This window comes from Hippocampus comes, unplaced genomic scaffold (genome assembly GCF_001891065.2).
Source record: "Hippocampus comes isolate QL1 unplaced genomic scaffold, H_comes_QL1_v1.1 scaffold114, whole genome shotgun sequence".
Lineage (NCBI taxonomy): Eukaryota > Metazoa > Chordata > Actinopteri > Syngnathiformes > Syngnathidae > Hippocampus > Hippocampus comes.
In genome coordinates this window covers 318,602-330,632 of record NW_017806197.1, presented here as the reverse complement: position 1 = coordinate 330,632, position 12,031 = coordinate 318,602, and the positions used below count along the sequence as shown (strand labels likewise).

Below are 12,031 nucleotides of genomic sequence, written 5' to 3'. Positions count from 1 at the left end.
TTTTCAAAGTACTTTCAATTCCCGAAATGATTGATCTTGGTTGACTTAAACTGTTTTGACACTCACTTTGATTGAGTGAGGTCACAGTTTCTTTCTTTTTCTGTCTGTCTGCTGTCGTCCCCTCAAGTCCCAATTACTCAGGCAGATGCCGTGAAGCAACCATCGTCCCTGTCTGTTGCCAATCCAATGAAGACTCTCGCAGCCTCATTGTTGACTTATTACAGTTTTAAAAAAATAAATAAATCGTTATGCTGAGACTTCCCGCCGTCCCTGTTGCCACACATACACGCACTGCAGAGCACTCTGATAACTGGAAAAACTGTATTTACCTCTCTGCTGCTCCTCTCACAGCAGGTTAATAGTATGATTTTTGCATTTGAAAGTTTTTATGATACAGTCATGGCTAATGGGACTTTTCGTAATTGCTATCTACGAGTGAATCTAATAGGCATAAAAACCTGTTTTGTTTTGTTTAGTTTTTTTCAATCTCTTAAAATAAATGCCTTGAGGCTGTGGAGGAGCCCCGCTGCAGCACAGCTGTCTGCTTGGCTATTCCAACCGCTCCCCAATGAATTCATCCACACCTTTCGGCTTTGGAGTTTCTCTCATCGTGTCTGGCCTCCCTTGGCACGGCGCGCAACACCTCTCTGGTGAATTAGCGGTTGCTCCATCGAGTACGCCATCTGCCTGTACCTTGAGGCCCTCAGCTCTCGCCCAAGCTATCTTTCCAAGAGGTCCCAAGTGGAGTTTGTTGCAGTCTAGTTTGTTCGGATTTCTCTTGCTCTTTTCAAGTCCACCGCATCTCTCAATTCCTTTAATTGTGTCTTTTGTGTTCATTAATCGGCGCAACTCCAAGATCACACTTGCTTTTATGGTAGATTATATATGATTATTAGCCAGGTGGTGGAGCGTTACATGCTGTTGCCTTTTGTGCAGATGTATTGATTCCTGGCCAGTGCCCCCATAAACCAGCCACAGCCAGACCCGACTGGATAATAGATGGATGGGTTGTTTGACGAAATGTATCTCACGTCCAAACCGTTGCAAACAAGTCATGCGACCGATGCGCTGTGGCGCCCCCTGATGGGGAAAGCCGGAAAGTCGCAACAACATATTTGGTTATTTGTCATCAGGGAATTGCATCCGTAGATTGCAAATGTAGTAATTCAATAATTATTTTGTCCTTAACCTGTAGCTGGTATGAGAAATTCACCTACAGTGGCAGTTACTGTCACTCTTCTGGTGACAACCGATGTCTCACTAAGAATGCTTTCGTGCTCCGGATACTCACATCGGGAGACCGAGACCAGGTAGGCTCAGTCGTGCTTCCTGGCTTCGAGAACTAGACAAGGATGGGGTGACTTTACTTATCATTCCAACGGAGATAGTAAAGACACAATGGCCACTTATCTGAGTCGCTGCATTTCTCCGCTTGGGTGGTCATGACACAGCCCATGGGAGACTGGGATGAAACACTTTGGCAGCTTTTGCCCTGGGATGGAGTAGCCGATCTACTGGCTAGGACTGTCTTGCGGATGTTCCCAAACTCACCTAATTAACATGTCATCATCGGTGTTCTGTTACAAAAACGATCTCACGTTAAAGGAACAATCAAATACTCATTTCACAGTAGTTTCTTTCAGTGTATTTGGAGGGGAGGGACTCATGGGAGGAATGCTTTAAAATGTCAACTGCCCCTTTGATCACCGAAAAGATTGCTGCGATTCCTCCTCAAACTTAGGTGGAAGGATCCTCTTGCAACAGCATATACACCGCTTCTCCGACTACAAAGTAGAAGCTTGGCTTGATGCTCCGGCTTCCCTCGATCTCAGCAGGGGTAGGCATTGAGATCCTCCTCGTAAGAATCTCTTCAACGCAGTCGGGCCTGATAAGAGCAACGGCGTAGCGCAAATCAGGCCGTTCCGCGGCAGCAGACGCTCTCGCGCTTTTTTGCAGGCCTGCATCAGAGGACCTGGTCCCCGCGTGCTCCAGATCGCTCTGATTAGCTCGCTGATGGATAGTCCAGCGTCTGGCTCTGTCAGCGGGGAGCTTCATGTCATCGCCCCCCTTCCCATTCATCCTGCTTCCCCAGGGATAGGCCAAACGATCTCATCTCTTCACCATCCCAATCTGCCATCTTCTGCTGACTCCAGCCTAGCCCGAAGAGAATGGTGGCGGCAGCAAGTCTTACGTCTTTCACACACACACACGTTAACTTCCTCGCAGCTAACTTGGATGCTCTCGTCAGACAAAGTCCTCCCTCCCCACGCCTCCATTTGGAAAAGAGAAAATGTGAGAATGGTGTAATCAGTAAACATTTTCCGTGGGCCTGTGGATTTATTTATTTATTCTCCCTTCGACGTGTGAGTAAGAGGAGGTGTGACAAGCCGAGTGGTAGCTTCGGCGAGTCAGGCAGCAGAACCAATGCTGATTGGGTCATAAGGGAGAATAGATGCAGAAATGAAGCACTGTGCTGCATGGAATCATACAAGAAAAAAGAAATCATGGGAGGATTTTCAAGGAAGGGCTAATGAGGAAGATATGGGAAGCACAACAAAGTTCCCTCTTCTATGCTAAGGCGGTTTGCATAGTGAAACTTATGGATCTAAAGGCAGCTTTTCCAGCAAAAGAAAAAAAAATGTACAGAACCCAAATCTCTTCCCGTTGTGCAGGTAAAGTTGATGTTGGGGCTGGTGAGCCGAAGTGCACAGTGCCAGCAGGCCACCTACGCCCCCATCTCTGTCTCTCACACCCCCACGAAATATTAGTCCTAATCACATGCTGTTATTTCACCAACCCACTCAAAATGTTCAGTGCTCCTTTCGGGCTACTCTGACTGGTGATAGGTATCTGCGCGCAGGGACCTTCTGTGGCTCCCTTAAGCCTGTTTCAACAACACAAAAACAAACGGTTTAAAAGTGCAGAAACATAAGGCCCCTGTCTTTCCAAGGGAGGGATGAGTAAACATTGTTAAGGGTTCGTTTTAGACACAGGGGCACGCGTCATATTAGCATCCGGGGAAAGGAACTAGATTGTTGGCTTTTACAGCCTCTGCGAAATCCTTTTTTCACGACATGGATAGCTCGTAACACACCGGATCTTACAGAGAACCCCACAGGACCTCTTCGTATATTGGCACAGGCACAGAAGATCAGCTACAGCCTCTGCGAAATCCTTTTTTCACGACATGGACAGCTCGTAACGCACCAGATCTTACAGAGAACCCACAGGACCTCTTCGTATCTTGGCACAGGCACAGAAGATCAGAATTTTCACGGTACCTAAGCCTTAAGATATTTTGAAATCGAAATTTTCAATACAAATGGGAAAATGGACACAATGCCGATTGCAACCATTAACACATCTGGACAATTCAGTCTGCAACGAAGTCACCTCACATGCATTTGGGGTGGATTTTGAGATAAGTTGCAAAATGTCTGCTTGTTTCGTTTCGAACAACACAAGAGTCAGTGTTTTAATAGGGAAAGAAAAAGTGCCTTTTGTGCATAATCGAATTACCCGAATGGAAGGAAAAAGAAAACATTTGCACTGTAATACACCCACTCACTGCCCCTGGAGCATCTGAACTTACTGGTTGCACTGGTCCGTCTGATTTAATGATTAAATTAAAGTCTGCCTGGATATGATGATATCCCTCCCCTGAAATACTGGATGAATGAAAGAAGTGTGTCTCTGTGCATAAACAATTGTGACTGACATGGCCAAATGAAGACCAGCTGAGAGCCCGCAAGGAACATTCCCTACAAATTAAATCCTACGGCCAATTAAAACTGCCATGGGCTCGCCGTCCTAATGGCCTGCAAATCGCTGGATAAGTGGCAGTCACATCTGATTTCCAACGTCATTCCGGCACATGTAGCTCAGCTGGAGCCAGGACAACAGGGTGAGGGGCCTGTATCGCCCTCTGGAATGGATGACATAAGTCACAGTTATGTTTCCAACGAGTGTATTCATCACGCAGTTGGGGACGGAACATGAGAACGCACTGGCTCAGGCGTGTGTGTTCACGTCACGTGCCTGTTCCACACGGACAGATGTCAATTGCCTGTGTCTTTGAGAGATGTGCCCCTACATACGCAACCGTGTCAATAGCATAAACGCATAGCGACACTTGTTCGAAGATATGGCCGATTGCGGTCCTCCCTATACACGAGCCAATTATGATCCATTTCAGCAGGTATGTGGAGATGTTGTCCTCTCCGCCAGACCGTAATAATCACACCAATAGGGTCGCGCTCTTCCTGTCACCGACATCGCATTGCTGGGGCGGTGAGCCGAGGACCCACTTGGTTCCAGCTCCAAAGGACAATCGCACAAAGCTTTGCAGACTATGATTAATCGTGTCAGTGTCAACAACATATTATGCTGAAAAGACTGAAGTCCTTCTTGGTCGTGCCTGGTGGCAAGACACCGAACCAGTGGCGGTGGTTCATTTCGGACACTCGAACAAAGAATTTTGGATGCTTGATCTACCGAGATTATGTTTGGCAATAAGTAGTCGCTAGAAAGTGATCCTGGTATACAGTGGTACCTCGACTTGCGAACGTCTCTCCATAAGAGAATTTCAAGTTACGAAACGCCTCAACAGGAAAATATTGCCTCTTGTTACGTAAGAAAATTAAATGACCATCATTTTTATTTTTTAATCCATTCTTTGTTTTTTATATTATGAATAGCTTTCATTTATTGTGCAAGAATGTAATTGTAACATGTATCTGTTACATATTTTGATGTATTTTTATGCTTTAGAAAACATTTATGTCTGAATTTGCGGGGGCTCGGAACGGATTAGGGCATTTACATGGAAAACATGTCTCTACTTACAAAGTTTTCTAGTTAAGAAATTTCCAGAACCAATTGATTTCGTAAGTAGAGGTGCCACTGTACTTGCTATACTTTCCGCCACGATGTATGTGAGAAGTAGGTTCGTTCAACTTCTTTCAAAATAAAGGGCAGACTTCACAGGGATAAATAGCTTTCAAATCTGGTCTCCGGGGAACCCTTCCTGAACCTATAAGCAGCTTTGGCGCTGCGCGGCTCTGTGTCGATGGCCATGCGTGCTATCTCGGGGCCAAGATATCACCGAGTGTCTAGAGGGAGTCTCACACGCGGCCAAGAATCTACGCCATCATTTGAACTCTTAAAGAACTGTACTCCATGCGGGTGATGGCGGACGAAACGCTTTTAAGCAGCCGAATCTGAATGCGCCACTCAAGCAAAGCACTTTGTTTTATCGTTCTGTGATTTTTCCATGAATATAATTTTGGAGGTTTTTGCTCCTGGGGAGTGAATGGGAGCGTGAATCTCCAGAGCCACTTGGATAAGAATACTCCATGCAACACTGCATTTTGCTAAATAACCAATGTTTGATAGGCACAAACGTTTCGCTGTATGATCCCCCTGGGTGTGAGAGGAATAAATTAGCATTCCAATGGTGCTGAAGAAAGAGGGGGGAAAAAAAAGTGGCCGTTGCCAACAACACATTACGCTGACTAAATCGACCCAGTTGCGGAGAATTGCACAAAATACAATTTGTCCTCTGCGACCGTATCTTTTATGTTCAGATTCCTTCGAGGGCAACTTATTGAATTGTTCCTGACACAAATCCAAGCTTCCTCGGCCTTTAGCTTACATGTGCCATGTGTCTCTACAGGTGTCCCATCCAGCCCAAGGAATGTCATATCCATCGTGAACGAGACCTCCGTGATCCTGGAGTGGCATTCTCCGAGGGAGACGGGCGGCCGCGGCGACGTGGTGTACAACATCTTGTGCAAAAAATGCCAGGCCGACCGGCGCGCCTGCTCCCACTGCGACGACAATGTGGAATTTGTCCCTCGTCAACTGGGTCTGACCGAGACCAGGGTGTTCATCAGCAACCTGCTGGCGCACACGCTATACAGCTTCGAGATACAGGCCGTCAACGGCGTCAGCAATAAGAGCCCCTACCCGTCGCAGCACGTGTCGATAGACATCACCACCAACCAGGCCGGTAAGTGCTTGCAGTGACTCTGACTCTGAACTCTTTCCGATCTACAGTACGTTCGCGGTTGTACATGCGGCGGAACTTCAGCCGAGCATTCAAATCGACCTTCACCCTATTTTCTTTCTGCACTTTCTGACATTGTTTGTGCGCGTGTCAAAAATGTTATCTGTCGTTTTCTGCTGGGGCCTTTTCATGCTCCTGTTGGTTTGGAACATGCACTTGAAAGGACACAAATCTATAAGGCTTTCATGGTCACGTGCAGTTGCAGTGAGGTGAAAGATGATCCGGAGTTGTCGTATGAGGTGATGTCAACACTTACGTATTTGCTTTTGAAGTTGGCCGGTGACTCACTCTGCCACGTTGTCATGTCACGCTCTGCAGCATGTCATCGCCGCCCATTAAAATTGCACGTGTCACATGTCCATTCTCCTGTCGGGAGCAAGAAAAATAGGATCACTTCGGCACCAGAAACATGGAGGAAATGTACCTTTTCATAGCCAACATTGCCGGGAAACACAATATAGGTAACTATAATACACCTACAAACTAAAAAGTCAAAAATCTCTTGATCTCATCTTGTAACAGTTATTATGAGGGCAAGATGAAATGAATAATTTTATGGTGAATTTAGCTGGACAATTTTGAGCTGCATGCAACATTCAGACGTGCTTCAGCAACTAAACCATATCTGCTCCATATCTAGTTGATAATCCAAAATTGCTAGCTAGCTAGCTAGCTAGCTAGCTCTCTCTCTCTCTCTGTCTCTCTCTCTCTCTCTCTCTCTCTCTCTCTCTCTCTTTCTCTCTCTCTCTCTCTATCTTTCTATATATATATATATTGCTAGCTAGTAGCATCGGTCCTTGTTTAAGTTCAGTTTATTGTCAGTTATTTTGGAAATCTGACAAAAGATTTCATGACCAACTGAATTCAAAGAATGAGTCACAATTTGGGGGGAAGACAACCAAACGGTGCAACCATGGCAGTGAATTTGAGGGAAAGGAGAGTAAATAGGCCTTATTACCAGGGTGGTCTGTCGCGCTTTGACAGGCTAATAGCACGCTTGACAGATAGATGGAGACGAAGAAATGCCAATGTCTATTATCGAGGTGGGCTGCGGTAATGAAGTGTAATCTGCCAAGCGGGTGTCCCGCTCTTTGTGGCCTTTTGTTGCCAGGTAATTGCATTGTTCCTGTTACACAAAGAGGAAATGGACGATGAAGAATTCTTCATGACGAATATTCAAAGCATCCAAATCCATTTTCAGTTTGGTTCGCAAAAACATGTTCGCATGTCAGCTGAAATTGTTCCCTGCAATTCTGTATTTCATTGGAATTAAACATCTCTTGGCATTTAATTGGAATCTGACACGCCAGATGGTTTGTTCCCGAAAGGAATTTCTTTCATTAATTTGTCTGGAAAAGAGCCGCACGCTAGGGAAAAAAAAAAAAAAGAACGAAACATGGAAGGTGATTAGATGAACGTTGTCACCGCTATTATGGGCTCGCGACTCCAGCATGTAGGTGTGCAGCACTGCCAAGGTTTCAACTACAATCCTCACTTGGGATGTGCAGTTGACTAATTGTCCTTGATCAATGATGTGGAGTATTAATGATCTTTTTTTTTTTTTAATCATTTCTATGGGATATAAGAATGAATCTGAATTATCTTAACAGTTATGTCGATGCCAGTACAATCACTCCCCATATACCATCAACTACAATCCTCACTTGGGATGTGCAGTTGACTCATTGTCCTTGATCGACGATGTGGAGTGTTAATGATCTTTTTTTTTGTTTTTATTTTAATCATTTCTATGGGATATAAGAATGGATCTGAATTATCTTAATAGTTATGTCCATGCCAGTACAATCACTCCCCATATACCGGTTCACTTTTTCGTGGTCTCTCTACATTGCGGACGTCTCACAAAATTCCCAAAATTTGGAACAGAACTGTCTTACACAACACCGTCGACGATCAACATCACTCGCTAATTTAACCTACTACTCGAACTTAAAACGAATTGTAATCCCTCCACAGGTGGCCGAGGGTACACACAGCCGCCCGTGCGCTTTTTGCTCACTTTATTGAAGGAATGATGAGAAAACAGACGCCTAATAAGTTTGTTTACATTCGGGCACAAGCTGCCGACGGCTACAACTGACGCCGAGTCACTCAGCACGTGTTTGCTGGCCTCTACGCTCTCATTTGCAGACTCCCACATCACTCATCAACTGGTCAGGCCCTGACTCTTAGTCACATACATTCACTCCAGTGTGGAGACGTGAGAATGCCGACTGCAGGTGAACAAAAATAACACCTGCCCCTGACATACCTACGGTATTTATTGGAATTATACATCCGTCCAGTGTGGAGACGTGAGAATGCCGACTGCAGGTGGACAAAAATAACACCTGCCCCTGACATACCTACAGTATTTGTATTGGTATTATACATCCAGCTTTACCTGATATTTAAATAGCATTGATATCTGCAGAGTAGCCCTCTTTACCTGATATTTAAATAGCATTGATATCTGCAGGGTAGCCCGGTGGGCCAGTGGTTAGCGCGTCGACCTCACTGTGCAGAGGTCGTGGGTTTGATTCCACCTCCGGCCTTCCTGTGGGGAGTTTGCATGTTCTCCCCGTGACTGCGTGGGACTCCAAACTGGTTCGACAGCGCCTTAGCTGATTGCCGCCAAGTTGTGCGCGGGAGAGTTTGCATGTTCTCCCCGTGCCTGCGTGGGATTCCAAACTGGTTCGACAGCGCCTTTAGCTGATTGCCGCTAAGTTCTGCGTTCAATTTTGCCTCCGTCGCCTGAGGCGATGATTAACAACCAACACCACGCGATCGACAAAGCACGCCATTTTGTTGTTGTTGCGTCACCAGATTAACGCGTCGCCAGATTAATTTGCAAGAGTATATATTTGTATTCCGACTGCCTGAAGGGGAGCCATTTCATTGTTCAACATTTGAGCCTTGTCTATTCGTGCCAAGGAAATTCTACTTAACCCTTTCATGCACCCTGTAACCTAATAACATGATATGCTGTCCACTGGAGTAACTGCTCTCCCTGAAAGGGTTGAAATGAAGCGGTGGGTTAACATTGTCGAAAGTTTCATCTGCATCAAAGTCGGAATCTCGTTATTGACTGAATTTCATAAGACCTCACTGCTACCCAGGGGGGAAAAAAAAAACGAAACCAGGTGGGACGGTCCTCACCATTCACCCGCCTCTGCTCTCCAAGGAAAACAAAGCCACACTCAAGTTTTTTTTATGCTAGATCAGGAGGTCACCATTGTGATTCCTGCGGCCACTGGGTAGCCCCAGAGAACCGCATGAGAAGCCCACAAACCTGTTCTGAAGTGTCCAAAAGTGCCCCTGTCCGACACTCAACTCTTTTTAAGTCATTTAAATTACCCCTTTACATAAGCCAAGGAATCATATTTTTTTTCTCTCTTTCCTACAGACTTTCAGTCTTTAATCAAAACAGCTCTATTCACATTTCCCACCTCATTTCAAGACCTGACATTGCACAAGTTGCGGATTGCCGCAGACAAATGTTGTTGGCTACAAACCTGAAAAAACAATACTAAAATGTCATCATTTTGCACCACAGGCTGAAATGCGGAGGGTATTTTTCCTCCTTTACGCAGTCCACAAGTCTCTTCTTTTCTCTTTTGGGGGGCACACTCAATATTTCTCTCCACTCACTGCTACGTCATCCTTGACCTACATTGTGAGCCAGCATCCCTCTGACCAAAGATGCCAAGCGTAGCCCGAGCACAGCAATCCCTTCTCTGGCTCTTCTGTCTGAAGAGCTTCTAGACCAACGATGTAAACATTACACCCGGCGCCATGGTAAGAGCAAGTCAAACAGTGTCCAGTCAGGCTAAAAAAAAAAAAAAACAAGACGCATGGAAGTGATCTGCACTCTGTCTCGATACACCACAAGCTTAGCTATTGGAGACGGCGTTCCTTTCTGTTGTTTCCTCTTACAGCCAATGTCTTTCGTTATTTCTCCACGCTCGCATGCTTGAGGATCTCGACCAGAGTTGAGCAGTGTTTTGGAGACGACGGGGCTCTCTAAACGTGTTTGTCGGAGGGGCCGTTGGGCGGGAGCCTGCGCCGCGCCACGGCTTTATGACGCCAGCGCTGTTGGTGCCTGAACGGATTAAGCGCGATGCTAGAATCATCCATTTTGCAGAGCATAATTTGTCTTTATTTATCGCCACATGGCTGACATCACTTCCACACAGCAAGTATAAGTCTTGTGGTATCGGTGTGTAGTATCGCAACACTTTTGTCAGCGATATCTACCGGTATCGGTATCACCACCGGCGCCTCCTGAGTTACAGGACAGTTTGATGCAATTACGCGACACCGTAAAGTATCAATTTTTGTAAAATGACAGCAACGCCTTGAAATTAATGATCCGGTCTCTTGGGTCTGCTTTGACAATTCTATAAATATTTCAGTCTTTCTTCACTACATTCCAACTCTCTCATTTAATTCTCTCTGCCTCCCTCTGTCACAGCCAGACACTGAGAGACTTTGACTTTGATTAATGGCGAGCCAAGCTCCGTATTAAGAGCCAGGGGCAGCAAGTTGGGCCAGATAAAAGTAGAGCACCGTAGCAATGGAGGGGAGGGGGGACAGAGGAGAGCAGGACACAGTCACCAATCATTGTCAGCGTCACTGTCCCCGGGTGACAGCGGGGGACACACTTGGGGGTGACAGTGGTGCGTCATTAGGCTGAAACTCAACCCCATCCAGACATATTGGCTTTTTCCCCCCCCCCAAATAGGACACAAGGACAAGATAGTTTACAACACCATATTCCGAATCGCTGAAATGTCATAAAAACAAATCCTTAATAGTATCGGACACTTCTGTAGATATAATATGTACTCTACAATACAAATCTGGGTGGAAGATGACCCTTTCCTTCTTTCACTGGTTATTGTCTAAAAAAAAATGATCCTGACTTGAAATCTTCAGCTGACGTTATGCCACACGGCTCCCACAGACTGAGGGAAGAGGCCGTTTTCAGGCTTGTTTTGCCGCGGCAGAAAGTTGAGAGCAGCCTACAGCAATATCGTCATCGTCAATGAATAAAACAGCAATATGAATCTGAAACTGCACCGTGCTGCACGCTGTCATAGCCAGAATTTCCAAAAACCAAGGTTAGAGTTTGCTCTGTAATTTACAGCTTTTTAATTGACTTTACATTCATTCCCTTCTTGACTGGACTCAATTCACTTGGGAGTGACACTTCTCAGACGACTGCCGCCCAAGCAAAGTTAAGCCCAACAGACACATTCTGAAAGTTTGGTCTGACAGGTCAAAATATTTTGGGACCCTTGACCACAGAAACAGAAAAAAAAACACGTTCCCCGACCAAACTGAACTGAACCATACTGCTGGTTACGACAGCAAACTTGTTCACCAAGGCAAAAAATTTGTCATATGGGTTACATTACGATGGAATCCAGCCCGAGGAACCGAAGTGGACTCCTATTGTGACACAATTTATGACTTCAAGATGACGTCTACGTGAAAACAGTCTCTTGTGAAATTCTCGAGTCCTGGAAAACACAAAAATGTATAACAAGATGTATACTTTCCACTGACTTTAAATGCACATTCCTTGAATGTTTTCACTTTAAAACCGCGAATGTATTTTATCTCACACGATGGACAAATTAGCACGATTCCAAATTGAAAGGGAAATTAGACATATTTATCCCCCTTGGCTTGAAGACTCCGACATCAAAATCCAGCGCAATTACACAAGTTGAAAAACTACGGATACTTTTGCGAGCCATACACTGCGTGTACTGTATCTAATATATGCGTATCATGTGTCGTCGCGCTTTCATGTTGGAACCGTACGCCACTTGGCGTATCCCGTGAAATCCCAATAAATTTATGTTTGTGGTTGTAACTCGACAACATATGGGAAAGTTCAAGGGGGAGCTAATCAGGCTTGGAGAAGTAAGCCTGATTGGCTTAGCATCACATTTT

The 12,031-nt window shown here is 45.4% G+C and overlaps 1 protein-coding gene across 3 annotated transcripts in view; it reads left to right on the top strand.

Annotated features, from left to right (window-relative positions):
- The window catches only part of ephb1 (EPH receptor B1), a 139,548-nt gene that overhangs the window by 93,353 nt on the left and 34,164 nt on the right, over positions 1 to 12,031 (top strand). For all 3 annotated transcript variants that reach the window (XM_019855893.1, XM_019855894.1, XM_019855891.1), the window contains exon 5: positions 5,675 to 6,010. In XM_019855893.1, coding sequence (XP_019711452.1) covers positions 5,675 to 6,010 — 336 coding nt within the window. The remainder of the gene's footprint in view (positions 1 to 5,674; positions 6,011 to 12,031) is intronic.